This window comes from Octodon degus, unplaced genomic scaffold, assembly GCF_000260255.1.
Source record: "Octodon degus isolate 3935 unplaced genomic scaffold, OctDeg1.0 scaffold00009, whole genome shotgun sequence".
NCBI classification, from domain to species: Eukaryota; Metazoa; Chordata; class Mammalia; order Rodentia; family Octodontidae; genus Octodon; species Octodon degus.
The window spans coordinates 14805326-14827477 of NW_004524585.1; the positions used below are offsets into that span (position 1 = coordinate 14805326).

Consider the following 22152-nt stretch of genomic DNA (forward strand, 5'->3'; position numbering starts at 1 on the left):
GTCACTTTTCTTATCTATGAAATGAGTGTAATAACAGGATTCTGTCATAAATTGCTAAGTAATGGTTGATAGTATAAAAACGCCTGGATCAAAACCATGCTAAATTCTCAAGGTGGCAGTAATTATTTTTACTGGCAGGGCACTGGTGAGCTGTGAAATACCCAGACAGAACATTCTGAAATCAGGGCAATCAGAAGATGCTTCAGCAACCATCTCCATGAGCCAGTGAATACATGTGTTCCTCATGGAAGGAAGCCCAATGAGGGCCCAAAGCACCTGCATTTTCTTCCTCTAAGAAAGGAACCCCAGAGCTGGGAGATAGCTTGGCAGGCTAAGCGCCTGCCTGGCAAGCACAAGGAAAACAGTATGGTGGCACATGCCTATGATCCCAGCTCTGGGGAGGCTGACACAGGAGGATCACTATGAGTTCAAGCTGTGTAGCAAGACCCTGTACCAAGTAAATAAATAAACAAAATCAGATAAAAATAAAAGAGGAACCCCAACACACAAATTTTAAGTAGCTCTTAAAAACAGAACTTGGGTCTAGGTGTGGTGGCACACACCTGTAAATCCAGCACTTGGGAGGCTGAGGCAGGAGGATCATTGTGAGTTAGAGACCAGCCTGGACTACAAAGTGAGCTCATGGCCAGCCTGCACTGGGAGACCCTATATTTCAAAAAAAAAAAAAAAAAAAAAAAAAAAACAAAAAAAAACAACTCTATGTATGTAATTTGTTTTTTTTGTTTTTTTGGTACCGGGTATGGAACTTGGCAGTCAGGCACTTATGCCGCTGAGTTATCACCCCAGCCCCTGCAGTTTAATTCTTAAGTGGACTCAGTCTCTTAACAAGGTTGCCAGATAAAATACAGAATGTAAGTTAAATTTGAATTTCAGATAAATAATAAACATTTAGGGTAAGTTATGTCCCGTGTAACATCTGGGATACATATATCCACTAAAAAACTATTAATAGCTTATTCAAATTTAACTGAGTATCCTATATTTTTACTTGCTGTCTGACAACTCTATTAGCAATATGCTACATTGCCTAGTGCCCATAAAGCAAGAAGAGAAGAAACAGAATCATTGTGATTAAATAAAGTACCTTAAGAGACAATATGATAAATGCAAAGAGCATAGATTTTAGCATCAGACAAATGGGAAATGAAAATTCACCAGCCTCTGGGAATTTATAATTGGCTGACACTGAGCAAACTGCTACCTCCTACCCCAGCCTCGCTGCTCTCAGCTGTTCAGCATGGCTTAGTCAAGCCCCTCCTCCTCCCCATATGGGACGGGCAACGAATGCTAACTCTCAGTTCTTCCAATACTGTGTGAGCTCCGAAAATTCAAAGGCCCCAACGTGGCTGTCAAAGCCAAGAATCCACTTTATGGGTGCAGCTAAACCAAAGAAAGGATTTCTCAAACGTGGTCCACACAGACCTCTCCTACTGATCTTCCACACAGTGGCTTCTTTGGCAAGCAGCTTTCCGCTACCACCACTTTCCATCTAGAGACCCCAGCCAAAGAAAGACAGCTAACCCAAACAGTCTGCAAACTCTGCCTGTGCACGACCATACCTGAATAGAAATGTTTGGAACTAACATCACACTGTGACTTCTTCACATTTTTATGCTTTAAAACCATTTTTAGAAAGAGGATTGATACATTCATTTCAAAAGATCCCATAATACTCCATGCAAAACTCTTCTTAGCTTAAAAAGATGCTGAAAAAAATCCAAGCTATTCACTCAATCAATAAGCAAATCCTTTAAAATGCATAAAAGGAAATAATTTTCCATATAACTTGTGGGATTAAGGTCTTCCTCCTGTTTCAGAGTCATACTACCACATGGGGGATTATTTTTCTAATGTTCGTTTTACAAATTGCTGAACTAACAATATGCTGTTCAACCTTCCATTAAGTATACCTTATCTTTTCTCTACAGGCTGTGATTTCTTTGAAGGAAAATTAACTAAATATTTCAGCAGTTTAACTAGTGGGAAGCAAAGAATTAAGATTGCAGATACAAAGGTGCTGTAATAGTATTTTAATCAGCTTATTAAGTACGACATGAACATGTATCAATCAACTAACATTTAATTTCATGGTCTATGATTCAAAACTTTTCAAAAGCATTACAGTACAAAGTTATCGGCATTTACCTAACAATTCTTTCCCAATTTTGTTTTAACTCATGGAAATCATTTAAATGTCATATAACAATTGTTACATGTCCTTATAGACTGAGAAAAAGACCTAATCAGGAATTTTATTAAAATATCAACATTTGTTTGAAATTCAGATTTACTTACAGGATATTATGAAATCAGCCCATAAGGAAAAACAACCTTACATTTATAGCTATATTCAAAAGTTTATTTCAAATCTTTCTATCCCTAACAGACATAATACAATAATGGAACTTTTAAAATAGAGATATACAATTTCTTTTAAATTGTTGCTGCAGACATGCAAACAAACCTCTGTGAATCCATTTAGAAAACAAACTGCCTAACGGAACTTTAAGAGTCGTCTCCAAAGATTTCCCATCGGAAGCACATTTTGACTGTGAACATGTGTCTTTCTGATGTGTGTATTAATACAGTGATTTTGCATGTTTTGGATGATTCTGTTTTCCACAGAATAATTTATCAACATTCTATTTTTGTTAAGAAACAGTAACAATTATTTTAAAAAGTCAGCAGGTTCTTTCCTCCAGCATTTTGCTTGATGGCAAAAATTGTTTCAGTTTTCAAAGACCTGCTTTTGACCATTATTTTTAACTCAAGTGGAAAAGGGCCTGAGGGTAAGGGTCATTAACATCTTTTACTAAGACAAAAAGATTCCAACGTGGTTGCTAGGATACCAATGGGCAGATTCATTTATTGCAGTCAGAAACAGTTATTAGGGATGTCCTCTCACAAAACGACATATTAACTACCACAGGAACCACAATGCAAACAAACACAGAAATCTAAAAGGCAAGGGCAATCCCTGCCCTCAAACAGCTTAATATTGTCTGGTGCTAGTATATAAAGTACAAAGTGCATTTTAAATATTTTTTTTCCAAGAAATAGAAATAAAACAGAAGAGAAGAAGAAAGTTAAAGAAAAACAAAGGCCAAAGAACAGGTCAAGTATTCCACCCTGCTCTGGAGAGTTAAAATCATTATTAGTTCACTGACTTACAGAACTGAATCATAATTCCGTACTTCGTTCTAAGTAGTGCTCCACGCATTCCACACACATCAGTTAATAAGACCTAGTTCTGGCCCTTATTCAACCTACAAGTCAGGGAGCAGATCAAGCAGAGTGCTACATATCCCTATACCTCAGTGTATGTGCAAGAGAGTGTGTGTGTGTGTGTGTGTGTACGCATGCACGCACGCCTGTGCATCTGCAGGCGTACAGCACACAGATACAGTACAGAGGCATTAAGACAGGCAAGAGAAGGCCTTACATATTCAACTATCACAACTCTATGTCAGCTATGGACTAGGCATTTGGAACAGTCTGGCACATGATCTCCGCCACTCATGTTTGCTCTAGTCAAACATCCAAGGAAAACAACAGGAAACACACCGGTGCCCCTTGCTACCTGTGCACACCTTTACTGAGAATAGTGAGCCAACCTCCAGTGGTAACTGCAAGCATTAGATCTTTAGCAAACACGCAGCACCCTGCTGGGTAAGCCATAGATTTTACTAAGTGCCCATGTGCTGGATGACAAGGAGGTTGGTGGAAATTAAGGAGGGCAGAAAAGGGAAAAGATAATGAAGGTCTTTAAAAATAAATAAATAAATAAATAAATAAATAAATATTGGAGAGAATCCAGCTCAAATCAAGTGTCCAGATCCAAAGTCATATTTTCCTAGAATTACAAAGGAATATATGCCAAGAAACTACTTGGAAAGAATATAAGTCAAAAACAAATGCATATTGGGAAAACTGTCAAGAGTACGGAGGAGATGGGTGGTGCTCTGATAGAAGACAGCAAAATTGAAAGACACTGACAAAAGGAATAAACAAAAGCATGACCAAGTCCTTCAAAAGAAGTCTTCAGAAACACATTCCCACCCAAAGCCTTTATACTGAAGTGGATGCCACCTGAAGATATACTCAGAAGTGAAATAAACCAGACCCACATGTGTAAATATCATATAGTCTTCCTAGTACAAGAACTCAAAAGAAGAAATACAAATAGAAAGGTATAGCACAATCAAAAGGGAAAAAGTGAGAACTTAAGGATTAAATAACGAAGAGAGAGCAAGGAGAAAAGCTAGAAAACATGACAGGGACAGAAACACATTCCCCAAAAACCACTGCAATGCCATTCACTGGGCATTCACGCTGGGCTGTGTCCTCACAGAACAAATACACATAAGGAATCACCTGACTCATTGTAACTATAGCAATTTGCCCTTAACTTTGAAAGAAAAAAAAAACCTCTGGCCCCAAGCAATATAAGCCATCCTATATTATAACAATAATGTAACACAAGTAGTTACTACCATGCCCTGCACGACTCCTTTACATTTCACCTTTTAGAGGAGTTACTATTATCCTGAGTCTCCCAGAGAGAAAAGTCTCAGAGGGCTTAAACACTATAACTTTCCCGAAGTCATTTAACACTGAGATCAGGCTAGGTTCAATCCCCATGCCTGCTGGATCCGACACAATGAACACCAGAATTCCTAACCCCGTCTTCAGATCAAGATTCACATTTCCCCATGAGCGCCTGCCTTTTTGAAGTTGAGTCCGCAGACAGGAAATAATTCTCCCACGCTACGTTTTATCATAAGCAACTAAAATAAACTATCAATATCCTTAAATGGGTACAATTCTCACCCACAAAAACACAGCCTTTCTCACATTTACCTTCTGTTTTATAATGTATAAGTCCTATCTTTGAATGGCACATAATTGGATAAAATGAAAATACTAAAATACATGACATGGAAGGAATGTATCACTGATAAAAGTTAGAAAATGAGGTCTCCGCAATGGGAGCCATGAGCTGTACTGCACTCTCTCTGGGTCTGCAGGAGCATGGGACCCTCTGGCTCTTGAAGTATAGCCTTACCTGGGTCATTGTGGGAGTGAGGGACGACAAACACTTGCAGGGGCTCGGTGTCCCACTCATTGGCTTCATACTTAATGTCAAATCCTTGTTTCCACACTCCACCATCTGGATTATCAAAGGGCATTAGATGGTAAACATCCAACATCTAAAATAAAAGAAAAAAAATTAAGGTTTAATCATTATTAATTTATACTTGATAAATATTTGCTCAGAATTCTTCACTCCTGCACTCTACATGTATATTTTATACAAAACTATTTCTATAGAATTGAAATGTTTAAGGCATAAAGCATTTAACTACCACTCAGAGGCCTGAAGGGTTAGATATGCTACATAATTATCCTGAAAATTAATTCCCCTTCCCTACCTATTTTTATCAAATATAATTTCCTTTCATTTTTCTTATTATTACTTCTGATACAAAGTAATAAAAATTTATAGGGATTAAACAAAAGTTTCTCGTGAAATTTTCTTGTAACAAAGTATTTCAGCATTTTTGAATACAGTACTAAAAATGATGTTTGCACTTCACCTAAGTCACCTTTACTTTATAATCAATCTCATAACTTTAAAGTCTATACCAGTAGTGGCTGGGGAGATAGCTCAGTGGAATAAAGTGCTTGCCTGCCAAGTGCAAGGTCCTGAGTTCGATCCCCAGTACCACCAAAAAATAAAAAATATAGTCTATACCAGAAACAAAATGTATCTCTAATTATTATTTTATCCAGTATATGTCATGTTTACTTTTTCATTTCAAAAATAAAAGTATAACAGGGTCAACTAGGCACAATCATTTCAATATAGAGAAATTTTTTAGAACTGAATTTAGCTTTTAAGAATCGAAATGATTTTTAGCCGGACTTGGTGGTGCGCATCAATAGCCCCAGGTGCTCAGCAGGCTGAGCTGGGAAGCCCCTGGGGCTCGGGGTCATAGGCCTGCCTGGCAACAGTGTTAGACCCTATCTCAAAAAACAAGTAAACCAATAAGCACATGTTTGCTAGCTCTTCACTGTATTGTTTTTTCTAGCTAATAATCTATTTGAACACAAAAGAAAAAACACTGCCCCAAAACAAATACCTAATACTTTGTGTCTTTATAATCCCCAAAATACTAAATATGACAAAGACAACCAATTGTTTATAAAATTTAAGGTATGAAAATGAGGCTAAAAAGCTACAGGCTGCAGATATCGGATCAGTACATAATCATAAAAACTTAAAAATACTAGAAAATGTTAAAAGGAGTGATTAAAAAGGATTTCAAGGCAGTAATCTGTCTCTGGATATGTAGCTCGTATCTTAAATAAAGAACATAAAACTCTCCCAAGGATCAGCTAACAAATGCTTGGGAACGAGGGAGCTGGGAGGACGCGCTGGTGGTCTCTGGGGCTCCTTCCGGTTCTCTCTGGAGCCCGCAACGGCCTCTGCTCTCCTCGCTCTGCCTGTGGGCCGGGATGCTGGGCAATGCCCTTCTACACAGCCCACACTGAGACAAAAAACAAAAAGAAATTTTGCTGTTCCCTGATGGTAGATGACAAAGCCAGGTACCTAAGTACTTAATAAACAACAAAGTGGGGGCTGGCCAAATAGCTCAGCAGATTAAAGCGCCTGCTTAGGCAGACGCAGGGTCCAGGGTTTGATCCTCGGGCCTGCCATGCCGGCCCTGCTCCCAGGGTGCACTGAGACGTAGATTGAGACTGGGCATGGTGGCGTGCACCTGTAATCCCAGCTCTTGGGAGGCTGTAAACAGGCGGATCACTACGAGTCCAATCTACATAGTGAGATCCTGTACATTCTGTAGACCATTCCCTAAAACACAAAAGAAAAAAAAAAAAGCCAAGTGGGGCCAAGCCCCACAGAAACAGGTATACCAGCAAAGCACAGTGCTAGGAGCAGCTCTGAACCTGGCCACACACCAGAGCATGCAGTGACAGGAATAAGGTACGGGCCTGGCCTTCAGCTAGGCCTGTGAGCAGAGCCAGGGCCTCCACATCAAATGATGCCATGGGTCGCAGGGGTTAACAAAAAAATGCCCACTCGAAAGGCAGGCTTCAGGCCAACTATTTTTGTCCCACTTCACAATCTTCACCCCTTAGGGTCCTTCTGATCTAAGGTAACAAGGTCAAAACACAGCTCAGTGTAGCACAGGGACAATAGGAGGGACACATGCAGAGATCAGGAAAGACACCAGTCCTCTCTGACACTGGTTTTCAACTCCATTACCCTCTACAACATAAAATATAATGCAAGCCAAATGCGCAATTTTTAATTTTTTACTAATGAAACAAATAAAATTGAATTTAAAGGAGATGTTTTCTTTAATCAAATAACAAGCAAACACCTAAAAACAGTGCTTTTCTTGTAGTCTCCATAAGAAGGCAAGAAAATCTTTGGCAAAATGAAACCTTTATATGTTTTCAACTGTTAACAGAAAATAGAAGCAGAAAGGCACACTAAAAAGAAAAAAAAATTAATGATATGACTAAGCAAATCATTTTGCAAAAGGAGAGGCTGGAATCCAGAGTTAAAACAACTTACCGGAGAGGAACAGTCACCAGATCTTATCTAAAGGCAAAACTGAAAAGCATGCGATTACTGCTGAGCATCTACCTTACCTGCACATCGGGACGCTGACTGCCCCTCTGTGAAGCAAACAGACAGTCCTTAGGGTCAACCTGAAGGGACGGCTGCGAGGGCAGAGGCCGCAAGCCGGCGCCTTGACTGAAATTGCCTTGCGAACTTCTCGAGCCGTCCTCCACAGACTCACTCAAATTGATGACTGAGTCTCTAATATTTGAGATGATCTCATTATTTTCAGCCAGCAAACGCTCCAAATGGTCTATCTTTTCTTGCAACATTGAGAGCTGGCCCTACAATAAAAAAAGAAAAAGGCAGCTATATGAAACACTAAGATAGCTCTGCTGAGCAGCATATTTTTCTTATGTGGCTGCCCTACCCTCTTGGGCAGCCACTCACCCTTCGCATTCTACTTTAAGTAAGATCACAAATAGCATAAATACTGGCAGGACTGAAATATCAAACATACAGCAGAAAATCTCCCTGGCTTCAATCATTGTTTAATCATAGTTTTAAATGTACCACAAAAGAAACAAAAATATTTGGGGATTTATTTTTATATTCCCGTAATATAAAAAGCACAAAAATCTTCAAGAGATATTTAGGTCTCTGGAACCCCTAAGTAGAACAGGATACTATATTTAAGCCTGAAATAATAAGTGCAAGTTTGATTGATTTGAGTTACAAGGGCCAAAAAGGATAAACCTGACAAAGAGCATCTCGAGACCCTGACCTGTTAGCACCAGCAGACCACCCTAAGTAAGAAGTATTATGTACAGAAAAATCAGCTCTTCGTTAGACGTAAATAGGAGCATGCCCCGCGTGTAGCACCCAACTGCTCTCACAATGCAGAGTGATTTTCTGCTGTTTTACTGACCCTTACATGAAGGGTCAAACTCTTTTTATACATTGGAAAACCTCAGCCTAAGAGAGCAAGGGCAATCTTTGCCCTTTCACATGGACAGCATGGGTTCCCAGTAGACAGTAGGTGCTCATCTAATTGTCAAATGGGCCCCAGGTTTCTGGAGGACAATAGGAATCCTTTAGTGAATACTGAGTACCTCAGGAATAACACATGCTAGGAAGACAGATGTGCCTAAGGTATAGCCCGTTGGCTTCAAATACACAACACCGAACTATTTGCATCAGTCTCACCTCTACACTACTAGGTTTAAAAATAGACAGATACTTGCATGGCAGGCAAACTCCAGCCATCTATCTCTAGGAAATAAAAGGAAGGCAAAAAGAAAGAAGGGAAAAAAAGAAAAAAATATCTAAATGGTCAACCTATATCATGCAATTGTCTTTAGTTACTAAAAATTTAAACATATATACTTTTTAAAGAAAAGGCATCTCCAGGAGATAAATTAGAAGATTTAGAAATAGAACGTATGAGAAAAGTGATGTACATGACATAACTGAAAACAATACATACATATCAGGATGGCTAAAGTGAGTTGGTATTTATACTCTTCTTTTTTAAGCCTATTTTGAGTATCTGTTGATTTTGTAATGGGAGGGCATAAGAATTACACTCACAGGTTACTACTGGTCAGTTCAGTAAGGGGAAGGACAGACTTACTAGACTGAGATCTTCTGAGAGAAGGCCAGTCCTATCTGAGCAAACTAAGCCAATGTGAGGAGTCCAGGAAACATATTGTAGAATTAAAAATAATAATAATCAAAAGTGTATCAGACCTAGTCCTTGAAGGCTGCCGTCACTTTCAGGTAGAGCGGTGTGTCACCACAAGTTAGAGCTCGTCAGCACACACAGATACAGGAAGTGCAAGGTTTTTCGCACAGATCTCTCCCAGCAAGATAAGCCCTACTTTTTCTAGTGACAAACAAGCGACTACACAGCAGTTGACACCTGAAAATGCACAGCACAGGAAATTTTAGGGCAGTTCAGCAACCAGAGAAGCTAGCTGACCTATGAGGATTTCCCACCAGAAAGCAGTTAGGCAGCATCAGAGCACAGACCCTTCTCCATAAGCACGCACCAAGCTTGGCCATGAGTGGTTCTCCATGCTAAGACCAAAGGGAAGGTTCTCTCACATAACTGGAAGTTCAGCTCAAAGGTGCAGACAGATTTGACATTCAGGCCCGCTGCTAACTAATCTATACGTCTATATCTTTCTCAACAGACATGTTCTCAAAGGCTGACTAGAAGAAGGAAGAGGAAAACCATCATTTGTTATCACAACATCACAGACTGAGGCTTTCTGAAATCATTTCTGATGAATTCTGTTGAATTTTTCCAATACTGAAGATATAAATCCTCTTCAGGGTTACAATTTCTACTGCAGCAGCTAACAGAAAATCAAGTTCTTCCAAGCCAAATTAGAACCCATTAATTTTTACCTTTAGTAAAGGTACACATCTCTAGAAATTAAAACTTTCTAGTCTAATATGCCATCCTCTCAGAGCTTTTAAAAATGCCACATTTTATCTCATACTTACAGTATTGTATTATTACAATTTTAATATATGAATGCCAGACTTTAATGTGTTTCTCCAGATCTTTCTATACTGTGGGGAGAACATTTTTGGAATCAAACTGCCGGTAGCTCAACAATCATTCACTGAGAAAGAATGGGCTCTCTCCTAGGAGTATTTTAACTATAGCATTGGTCCACAATTTAGGGATATCATTCAAAAGAAACATTACAAGAGGTTCCATGAAGAGGGGTCCTAAAGACACGCAAGACGGACTTTCACCTCACCGTAGCTATAAAGATACAATGACTGATCATGCCTGAAATGGTACACTGAGTTAAGCGCATGGAAAATTGTGGCCTAGCGAATTATCACCCATCACGATCTAATGAGAATCATTTCTAAAACCATCTATGTTGCAGAATAAAGTCTCTCTCACAACAGCTCAAGTTTTTGACATACACCTGGTAAGCAAGTTCTGTGCCTCTGACAGCGAGGAGAGGAGTGACCTTAAAATGATGCACATGTAGTCTGCATCAGAGGAACAAAACCCTTAGAAGGTGCTTCATTTATGCTGATAAATCCAAGACTGCTGATAGTAATATGGAAAAAGACCATTTTCTGTAAGGCAAGAAAATCACTTGTGAGAAAACGGTTTTATTCTTTGATTTGCTAATCAGTTCTATAGGGAGGCCATGAGCTGCACTGCTGAGGAGTGGGAGGGAGGAAGGTCATATTTGATTTTCTCTGCTAATGGAGAAAAGAAAGGCTGAACAAAAAATCACGGATATCAAAGACATCTGAGAGCAAATTTAGAGTCTACTCCGAGGAAGAACAGGATCAGTATCCACTCAGTGCTATGAACAAAATCAATGACTGTGTATCTGCAGCTAAATCTAAACTTATTACCTAATTATTTGCCCGAGGGAGGACACCAGCTGCCGGGGACCGCAGCCACTGTAATCACTCAAGCGCAGCTGAATTTGCACATCTCCTTCCTGCTTGTTACAAGTGAAAAACTGTCTCTTCCTCCTCCCCTCCCCAAAGGCCTACGCTGAATTCCAGTCTCATCTCTGAACTGCTCCAAGGCTTTGTTCTTTTCATTAAACCCCTTCAATACTGCTCCATCAAACGACCCTTCCAAAACAATTCATTCTCAGCAGGGTAACACGTTCTATTATAGCAAACTATTATTCACTCTCCTGGGTCAAAAATAATCAAATATCACCAGTTTCATACTATATGAATTGCATATTATACTGTGTAACATTATACCCTAGCTAAGTTTTTAAAAGTCAGTCAAGCTCTGATGCATCCCTGAACCCCAGGGGATGGTGGATACGGGGTGTCAATTTGACTGAACTATAGGACCCATGCAGCTGCTAAAGCACTGACTGTTCCCAATGCTTTAGCAGGCACCGGGGCCCCTTTCCTGCTCTGCTGAAAGGGAAAGCCAGGCGGAAGGCATGGTTAGCCTGACTGGACTTCCTCAGGTGTGCCTGCAGGGCGTCAGCATAGGAGTATGGCATGAGTCCCTGGACAACGTGGGGAAGCGCTGCCCATGGAGGCAGGCAGCATCCAGGTGGCAAGAGGCCTGCGCGAGCAAAAAGGCAGATGAAGGGCAACATCCCACCCTCTCTGCCAGAGCCAGCACACCCTTCTCCTGTCTCTGGATGTCACAACTCTGGGTTCTTCGGTCTTCACTGTAAAGCTTGCACCGGCAGCTCCCAAGACTCAAGCCTTCGGCTTCAGACTAAACGCTGCACCATCAGCTTCCCTGGTGTGGAGGCTGCAGACAGAGCTAGGCCACACTGCCAGGTTCTCGGGTTCTCCAGCCTCCTATGACCCACTGTGGGCCTTCCCAGGCTCCATAACCCCATAAGCCAGTTCTCCCCATAAAGCCTGTCTCTGTCTGTCTCTCTGCATAGTTCTGCTGAGTAATTACATATCCTGACAAAAGTTCGCCACATTCTCTCACAGAGTCCCACCCTCTTCGTGGACATCCTGGGGCTATTGAGTCTCCACTCACTGTCCTTCCTCCTTTATAGGTTGCCATTCATTCACCTGCCCATTCCAATCAGCATCTGTGCACCATGCCACCAAAACTGCCCTTGTGATGTCCCTGGAGCCTCCCTTAGTTCAAGCCTGATGAAAAGCACAGTGCCCTGACCTCACTCGTCTCCCAAGGAGATCGGGGTACCATGGAGCGTGCCTTCCTCTGCTCATCCCCAGGACAAGTCGACCTTGGATTCCCCCTGCCAACTGCTCATCAGTCTCCTTCCTGTCTCCTCCTCTCTCCGCCCTCCAAATGTCCCAGATCCTCAAGGTGAGCCTCTGAGCCCTACTACCTCCTGCACAGTCTGATATGATCTCATCCACTCTGTGATTCAAATTCCAAGTTTGTACTGATGTGTCCCATGCTTGTACCTCCAGCCAGAACCTCTTCTCCGAAAAACAAATCCATGCATTCAAATCCCTGAGGTCTCTGTTTGAGCTTCAAACTTAAGTCCAAGACACACCCTTCCCCAATGTCACTTTAAGTCACCACTGACTGCTGCCTTCTCCCTCACAATGCTCACCACCCCCCAGTCCATCTGAAGCTTTCTCCATCCCCCCTCAAAACACGCATTAAGGCAGCCCGCCTCTCCCTCTAGACTCCTGGTATCCTACTCCAGGTCATAGACGATCCTCTCTGAGCCCAGTGCCACAGGCGCTTGGATTGCCCACTTCCATGTGTATATCCTTCACCCCTGCGCTACTAGGCTGCAGTACCTGTCTTAGCACCCACTGCCGGTTTCCTGCTGCACTTAGAATAAAATCACAACCCTACCGGAGAGGACATACCAGTCACACACTTGCTTCGGATCAATAAGGCTGGCTGCCGCTGTCTTTCTCTCCCCTTTCTCCTTTCCCTTCTCCTCTCTCCTCTCTCCCTCTCTTCTCTCTCCCCACTTAGCTTCTCCCTGACAGTGTCCCAGTTCTATGCCAGCTCCTCCTCCTCCCTGCCCCAACTCAGCATCTCTGCACATATGCTGTTTATACCTCTCCGACTTTCACCCCAGAGCCACCTCTGCAGTCTTCCCAGCCACCCTGTCCCAAATGCACTTCCTCCTGCTGTTCACTAGCTCAACTCCTTTTGTGCTGTTCCTGCCGCACTATCACATTATCTTCTCTTTTATTCATGTGCTGCGTCCCCCTTTGCATCACCAAAAGAACTTCTGTGTTGAGAAGCAGCACCATAGCTATTTTGTCCTTCTCACACCCTAGTGCCTAGCCCAGTGCCTGGCACACAGGACGATCCCAAAGGTGCGCAGGAAGAAAAAAAGGCAAGAAACAAAAAGAGTGTGCAACACTATAAAGTATTACATTTACTTCTGGCACGTCACTCTATCCCCCAAAACTTCAAATAATTTATACAACATAATTTTTAAGAAAGAATGTTTTAAATCAAACCAACCTATATCCCCAAAATTGGAAGAATGGGAAGTCTCAAATATTAAAGTGGTCTTTATGGAATACCTACAAAGTGACACAGACCTGGATCTGTATGCAGCCAGAGAATGACAATCGGAACCACATGAGCAGGATAGGACACAAGCTTTCCTTCCTCAGGGAAAGAGCACACTCCAACCAAAGCTCTTCAACTTTCACTAACCACAGATTAATGAGTTATGAAAAGCTATGCTTTTCACCTGAGAGCTTGGAAAAAGAACCTCAAGACAATTCTGGAATATCTATACTCAATCAATCAAGTTTCTTTCTTTCTTTCTTTTTTTAAGTTTCAAAACAGGTTAGTAGGACAGTTACAATAATTAATACATTGCATACTGTTGTCTTTGTAGTAGTTGCTCCTAGTACAAGATGCAGACATGATATCTTGCCTAAACACTATTAGTTCAAAACTTTCTTCACGCTGAACTAAGAGGAATTAGCTGTATACTTACACTATTTTTTTTTCTTTTTTTCTTTTTTTTTTTTTTTGCGGAACCGGGGATTGAACTCAGACCCTTGTGCTTGCCAGGGAAGCACTTATTCCACTGAGCCATCTCCCCGGCCCCTACTTATACTATATTTGTATCAATCAAGTTTCTAGATAAGAGAATTTTCAAAAGCAGTATATTACATTCTTGTGGCATATGCCAACAGCAGCGCTCAAAAGGAGCAAATTTAACAGACAGGTTTGTAGATGTATGTGAGACCCTCAGTGTATCTCTTTAGTATTTCATGTATACTTTTTATCCTTCAAATCTACTTCTGTTAGACTCAGCGTAACATTCCATAGCATCAAGATCTTTTTTTGTTTGTTTGTTTTTGGCAGAACTGGGGAATTGAACTCACACCTTTGTGCTTGCCAGGCAAGCACTTATTCTGTTGAACTGTCTCCCCAACCCAAAATCAAGATCTTTCTACACTGCCTCTGCCACTGAACATATCCAAAAGTAACAGCCAGTAATGCTCATTCTTATTGACTTCTTTCCCCAGAAGAAGGTAGCTAAAGACATTGTAGCTAAATGGTTAAGATTTTTTTCCCAATACAGTAAGTCTGACAAAGTGAGTCTTGCAGAGTACACCTGTGAAAGTTCACAACTCAAAAGTCTGTGAGTTGGGATTCAGATTACCTGGGATTGAACCCAGGGCCTTCTTACTGGGCTATATCCCCAGCTCTTTCTCAAATTTTTCTTTTGAGACAGGGTCTCCCCAAGTCACCAAGTTGCTCAGGCTGGGTTTGAACTTGAAGTCCTCCTGCCTCAGCCTCCCACAGTACTAGAATTACAGCCGGGTACCAGCACAGCCGGCTGGCTCACAATGCATCCCAACCATGGCTCTGGCACTGTCTAGGTCAGAGCTGTGTGACTTTGAGGAAATAACTTAGCTTTTCTGAGCCTCAGTTTCCTTATGGGCAAAACGTAGAGGCTACTACCCCCTACCTCGATGGCTACGAAAGAACCTAGCACAAAACCTGCCATCAAAGAAACACTCAGGAAGTATGATTATAGCTGTGTAGCAAATGAAGGAATGACTTTCTAAAAATTACCTTGAAAGATACATCATGTACCAGCAGAAACAGTATGTATCAATCGTGATCAGAGGAGACTCCAAAGCCACTCCTGGCTGTAGGACCTAATGTCTAGGCAATCTTGGACAGGTTACACATAACTTCTCTGGGCCTCAGTTTCCTCATCCATAAAATGGGAATGATCCATAATCTACAAGATTGTTATGATGATTAAATCAGTGAGTACACACAAATCAATTCAAATAATACCCACTGAGATAGGAGAATCATGCCTACTAAAAGCCAGCCCTGAACTCATCCCTGAAATCTATAAATAGTTATCCAACACAGTAAAAGGAACTTCGCTAGTGTGGTTAATTAAGATTTTTAGGTGATAAGATCATGCTAGAATTTCTAGGCAGGCCCACTGTAATCACAAAGGTTTTTCATGAAAGAAAAGAACCAGACAGAGGAGTCAGGCCAGCATAGGAGAAGTGAGGTCACAGGGATGCAAATGCTGGAGGGGGCCTTGAGCCAAGGCCTACACTCAGCCTGAGAGGTCGAAAAAAGGCGAGGAACAGACTCTCCCCAAGGCCTCCAGGAAGGAATGTAGCTCTGGAGACAACTTGACTGAAGTCCAACGGGCCTCTTTCAGAGAACTGTAAGTGGATACATTTTTCTTGTTTTAGGCAGCTAAGGTTTTGGTGGTTACAGCAACAAGAGGATGTTACTGTATCCAGCAAGAGGCTGGCCCTCTATAAACAGAGTTCAGAAAGGATCCTCACACTTCTAATCTGCCAGAGGAAGTTCACCCAAGTCCCCAAGAGAATAACTCAATAGCTGTGACCCCACTCAACACAGCCACACAAGCTGAGGCCACCAAGCACAGAAGCTGCCTCCCGGGGGCACAACATGGCCAGACCAAGCTCCATGCCTGTCTGTGAATAAAGTAGCCAGGGAAAGACAGAATCAGACTTTACGATTCTAAATCCATCCCAGGTGAAGAAAGGCCAACATCTTCATCTTGGATGCAGCACCAGAGTCAGTGAGCGAGGCGTGGTCCAGGGCAGTGAGAGAGAGGAACGAGAAAGGTGTGATGCTACAGGTGGGCCAGCAATCCACGAAAATCTGCCCCTTAATGCGCCGCCTGGGTGCCTGGGGGACGGCGTGTGGTATTTCAGAGAAACAAGGAGTGATGGGGGAGAAGCAGAGCAGGGAGAACACTTCGTGCTCTGCGCCTAGCAGAGAGGCCCCCCAGCGATGGCATCCGTGGACACACAAGCTGGGAATTGGGAGAGAAGTCAAGGATGAAAATAGAAACTTGAGTGGTCCATGTGAATTTCTGGCAATGGAAACAAATAGGATTACGACAGAGCATGCACACATTCACCCTGTATAATTTTCAATGGCTCACCAGGCAGTTCTGACCCATCCCGTGAAGAGCCTCCGTACCGAAGCTACACAGAGGCACTGCAACTGGTAAAAGAAGGTCTATATCTGCAGCAGGGTGGCATCAGTACTGCAGCAGTCCCTGGCCAGTCAGCCAGGATTCAAGCTATCCAGGAAAATTCTATTTGGTCAGATCTCAGGCGCTTAACTGGAAGGCTCTGGGGCTTGATAAAATGACAAGTAACTCCTCCAAGTGCCCATTCCACCCATAACGATGGGTAGTGTTGCAGTCAAAAACAAAGCTGGGGCCACGGTCACAGCGCTCCATGCATCCCCACCTCTCTCTCCATCAATAAGCCACAAGCCACAGTTACAAATGATTTTCTAGTCGTGTTTTTCCAGACCCAGAACTTAACATGCCTGATTTCTTCCAAGTTACTGTCTTCATGCAGCCACTTATCCACTCAAAGAAATAAATGCCCTCACCATGTGAACTTAAAGAATGCTAAAAAATTTTAAAAAATAAAAAATGCTTAATTACATAAAACCCTACCCAAATACAGAGGCAATCCAGGTTGTCCCAGCAGATCACCGTTCATAAATCTCACACCTGCCTATGGATGATGGTAATAGAGGCTGCTCAAGTGCAGGCGGATGACAAGAGGGCCAAACAGCTGTGACAAGAGCTGGGACTCCCAGTGTGCCCGGGCAGGTAACTCAGAACCTTGTGCCTGCACCTGGACAAGCTGGCAGCTGCCAGGCTCAAGGTGGTGGACCCCTCACCTGGAACAGCAGCCAACCTCCCACCGGCCTCCTCACTCAGTCTGCCTGGGGCTCTGGCGGCCGCACCTTCCTCAAGCTCAGCCTCCACCCCAGATTTGCCAGTTGTATGTTCACACCGAAGCCCTAGACCCCCACTGCACCAGCCCTGCAAGCAGTACAGAAGTACTCCCAGGCAACGTTCGAGGCACCAAATTACTGTACAAAGTGAGATTCTTCAGCACAGACACCCTTTTCAAAACAATTACAGGAAGGTAGGTATCTAAGTAGGGCAAAATGCCTGTGTTATACAATATTTTAATAAAAAAATTTTATTACTCACAAATTCACTTAATAACAACGATTAAGCGCCACTAAGCAAATTAACTATTGACTAATAGAATTCTTTAATTCAGCACTTCTCAAATTGTTCTGTGGCACACTATTCTTTGACTACAGAAATATTTTTTAACTATATTAATTGTTCTTTTAAAACTTATTAATGTAAGTATGTTTTGATATTTAAGCACTCTGAGATAGTCTGCACCCCACCCAGGAATTTGCACAGAAGTTAATATGACATACTTTCAGGCAGCAATAATTCCTGGCCATCCCGGTCATATGGATGTCATCTAGGCAGTGACCGCTGCTCTAGGTGAGAAATACACGCCCGTCTTCATACTTTGGGCAATTGCACATTATGCATCTACCCCCCTAAACTCATTTCCCACAGATGAAGGGGACATGATGTATCTTAGAATTTGCTGACAAAGTTCTGTTAGCATACTATAATTCCTCACAAGTAATTCTGAGAAACACAATTTCAGTGTAAAAAAGAGAGTATCTGTCAGTAATGTAAAAAGCCAATCAACCCAAGCAGTGTTAGCCTATTAAAATAAATGCAATTGACATGCCTGAGATATTTTTTCATACAGAAATAGTTTGGGGAGCCTCCAAAAACAGGCTTGTACTAAGCAGATAAGTAGGCTCTCTCTTTCGATGTTTAATCACCTCCTGAATGAGCCCTTGCTAGTCCTTAGAAGCAAAAGACAGGTATTTAGCCAGGCTCCATCTGAATTAATATAAAATCTGAAATTCCTAACAATGTTTTGCAAGGCCAAAGATCCCAATGTCTTGTAATTTTTTGTCCTATTGCCTTTATAAAACTCCATATGAATGCACTGATCTGCAAGGACAACACGGGATAGCAAGTAACGCTAACCCACAGTATAAAAGAGTACAGCAACAGCAAAACTTCTAAATATCGTACCATTGGCTATAAACAAGGATACAAATTTCTCCAGCTCTCAAATCTGTTTTTCAAAAAACCAATTATTTGGTTGAATCTTTTTCCTCAAAAATCACAAGAAATAACTTGCACCATAAGCACTGGTATCAATCAGCCTGCAAGTTTTCAGGAAGCATGTCTGAGTCGAGCATGGTGGTACATGCCTACAATCCCAGCACTCGGGAGGTTGAGGCAGGAGAACCGCCAGGAGTTGGAGGCCAGTGTGAACTACATGGTGAGCTCAAGGCCAGCATGAACTAACACAGTGAGACCCTATCTTTAAAAAAAAAAAAAAATAGAAACATAGCTCTCAGTCAAAGGCAGTTCTTATTTCCTCAGTGTGAGGAATCAGCCACGTTGAGGCTCCTTGGGGGACTGTTCTCTGAAATGTCTGACCTTCAAAACAACCTTGAGCTACACGCTCATTTGTGATCTTTAACAAACCTCTCTCCATTATTTATTTCATATCCATTCCTCCATACGCATAGAGGAGCCTATGTGCTGTCTTACAACCTAGAATAAAATAGTTTAGCCCCCTAAATGCTGCTCAGGTTGAAAGGGTCTTCAGAAGTCTCCTATTGAAATGCTTCTTTGAAATCCTTCCTTATTATCTTATCTTTTCTTAGGTACTCACATCCCTGAGCCGGTTGCTGAAACAGGGAAGACAAGCTGCTTTATTTCATTAACATCTGCACACCAGTCTTAATATCGGGAGCTCAGCTTTCGGCCACGAGACACGCACCTGGCTCCTGCTCTCCTAAGCACAGGTCAGACAGAGCAAGCTCGCTGTTTCTGGACTTTGATGAGTCCCACACCAGCATCTCCCTTCCTTCATCTCCCCTCCAGACTGTTTGGCTAATTCCACTAGCACCTACTTTAGCACAGATGAAACTGAACGTGGCTCCCCAGACCAGCTTGTCTTTCAGACTGTGTCAGCGAACAGTACAAGTCATCGCTAATGCCCCAAGAGGGAAAGGTGAAAAGCCTATTTGCTGCTAGCCACCCATTATTACCCTTTTATCAGATCTGTTAGAAAGCCCTAGTCCTTCCTTATGAGAAGTCTCCCTTGCTTTCCTGTCTCAAGTCTAGCCAAGTCAGTACTGCCTGAAGTCTCTATTATACCTCAAACAGATTCCCAGCTGCTTTCCCGCCTTGGAGGCTTCCTACACAGTGCTACCAGAATAATCTAGATTGAATATTCTCTTAGCTCCATTCCAGGTCTAAAATTTTCTACCAATTTGATTCTCTAACACCACTTTTCTCAAGCAGCTGCCTGCTTGAGAGATGCCGGCACGACCACCTAACCCATAACTCGCAGACTAACTCTCAGCATGATTCATTATCTGACTCTAAATTACCATGCTTTCCCAACTACTCTTTATAAGCACCAAAGATGGATTCTAAATCAAGCCACATTCCTCAACTCCGCCCAAGGTGGCAGGTCCCTTCAGGACCCCACAGCTTTGGAAGCCTTATTTATACTAGTTATGCTCCTTCTCCTTTGAAGTCCCATTAGAAAAGCTTAGCTTCTCTCTTCTCTCTTTTGGTCGGCCTAAACTAGGCCATCCCACAACTTAGTTCTGTTTCTGAAAATATTTTAAGGTTCTGCCTTCCTTCCATGAAGAATATAACATCATGGGCTATTGTTTTATTCTTGCATCCTAAAGTCCCAAAACCAAGAACAGTGCCTACAAATTCTATCTTTTGGTAATAATTACCATTTATTGAGCACTTAATATGTTCCAGGAGCCATTCTAACCTCTTAACTTTTAGTGAATAATTAAATAGCTCTCAACTGTCTCTACTTGCTTCACATACAAGAGTTACAGTTCTCAAAAATAACTTTAGAAACTTTCGAGGCAAAGAACATCTCTCATACGTCTGTCATAATTTGTGCAGAACTTAAAACATAGTAAGCTCTCAAATATATACTTAGGGTAACACATCAGAAAAGCCCTTGAATCATAGGTTAGGATGCCCGTCCCAGGTGTGCTATGACTGAGTAAACTGCTGAGGTCTAGCTTATGCAGTTCAGCACCCTTATCGGAAAAATCAAAGACTAAATTAAATTGACCTGGAAGGTCCCCTCCTATTCTAAAATTCTACATCTAACGTTTTCATATGTATGACTTTTCTGGGATGTGGTGACTGTGAAAAGAATGTTTTACTGGATTCTAAAAATGCTAATTCAGGACTTTCCAGTATAAAAAATGCTTCTGACAGTGATTCATAATCCCAACCTTCCATACCCTTAGTGCCCCACAGGTAAAACACTGCTACCACCAAGGCCAAGATGTAGCCACGGCACACGCCTCCACTCCCACAAATACACACACAGAGACTGCAACAAAAAACATCCTCAGCCCAGCTATCCTCTCGCCTGAAAAGAAAAGGGCCTCCCATAAAAGGGAAAGCAATATAACATTCCCTGCCCTGGAAGAAACAGGGCAATCTAAGTGGACTTTAATTAAGAAAAATAATAATAATAATAATAATAACAATAATAAGACATCATACTTCTATCCTGAGATGATGAAAGGACCAAAATATTGAGGTGTGCTGAGTTAGCAAACTATTTTTAAAATAATGAGATTCAACAGATAGACCCAGTAACTTCCATTTCCCCAGTCAAATAGGACAAGGAATTAGAAACAGACAGAAAAAGCAAAAGGCTACAGGAGGAAGCTATGATCCAGATGTGAAAGAAACTGAAATGCGACATGATTCATAGCAGTTGCAACATAAACGAATCCATTTGCTCTGCTGCTTAGAGCATTTCCTTCAAGCAGAAAATACATAGCAATCCAAGATTGTTCCCCTTTCTTTCTGGCATCAAGGTGTCTGATATATAGTGAATGATATTCACATTAGCATAAAATTGAAAGCACTGTTTTTAATGTTTTGTGTATTTTTAATTGACAAACATTGTATGTATTTCACATGTAGCTTTAAAATGTGTATATACTGTGGAATGAGTAAATCAGTTAATTAACATCGGTTTGATTTCCCATTGCTCACTTTTTGTGGTGCAAAGCCTTAAAATCAACTGTTAACAGTTTTCAAGAATATGCTACATTGTTACCATGTATAGTTACTATGTTATATAACCATTTAGATTTAGTCTAACTGAAATTTTATGTCTTTTTTTTTTTTAATTTGTAACTTTTGTAACCAATCTACAAGCAGGGTATATAAAGCATTCAATCCCAGAATGAAATGCAGTTGATAGAAGGCTTGAGGATGGAACATAACAGAGACAGAATGGAGCTGAAGGAGGCGGTGGAGCAATGCCACAGTTTTCATGAGGGGAGAGGGTCACCACATTATGTCTAAAGTTACCTAAGAAAACAAATGCAATTATATTATTAGAAGTTATCATGGTTTATGAAACAGAACAGTTGAAAATAAAACCAGTTTTTAAAATACTGGAAAGAGGAGGAATTTCTTCTTTTTCACAAAGTGAAATAATTGCTTAAAATGGAACAAAAATTTAAAATACAAAAATTGTCAAGGTATACTTTTCTACTTGTGCCCTTATACTTCTGTAAGTGCCTAAGCACTTGAAAGACAAAAATTACACAAATCTCAGCTCACCACACCCCTGGCACAGGACAGTGTGGT

At 41.5% G+C, this 22152-nt stretch overlaps 1 protein-coding gene across 1 annotated transcript in view; it reads right to left on the bottom strand.

Annotated features, from left to right (window-relative positions):
• The window catches only part of Man2a1 (mannosidase alpha class 2A member 1), a 173520-nt gene that overhangs the window by 144273 nt on the left and 7095 nt on the right, over positions 1 to 22152 (bottom strand). Inside the window, exons 2-3 of the mRNA XM_004625404.3 lie at positions 7702 to 7956; positions 5087 to 5231 (exon numbers count right to left, since the gene is read on the bottom strand). Of these exons, the coding sequence (XP_004625461.1) occupies positions 5087 to 5231; positions 7702 to 7956 (400 nt within the window). The remainder of the gene's footprint in view (positions 1 to 5086; positions 5232 to 7701; positions 7957 to 22152) is intronic.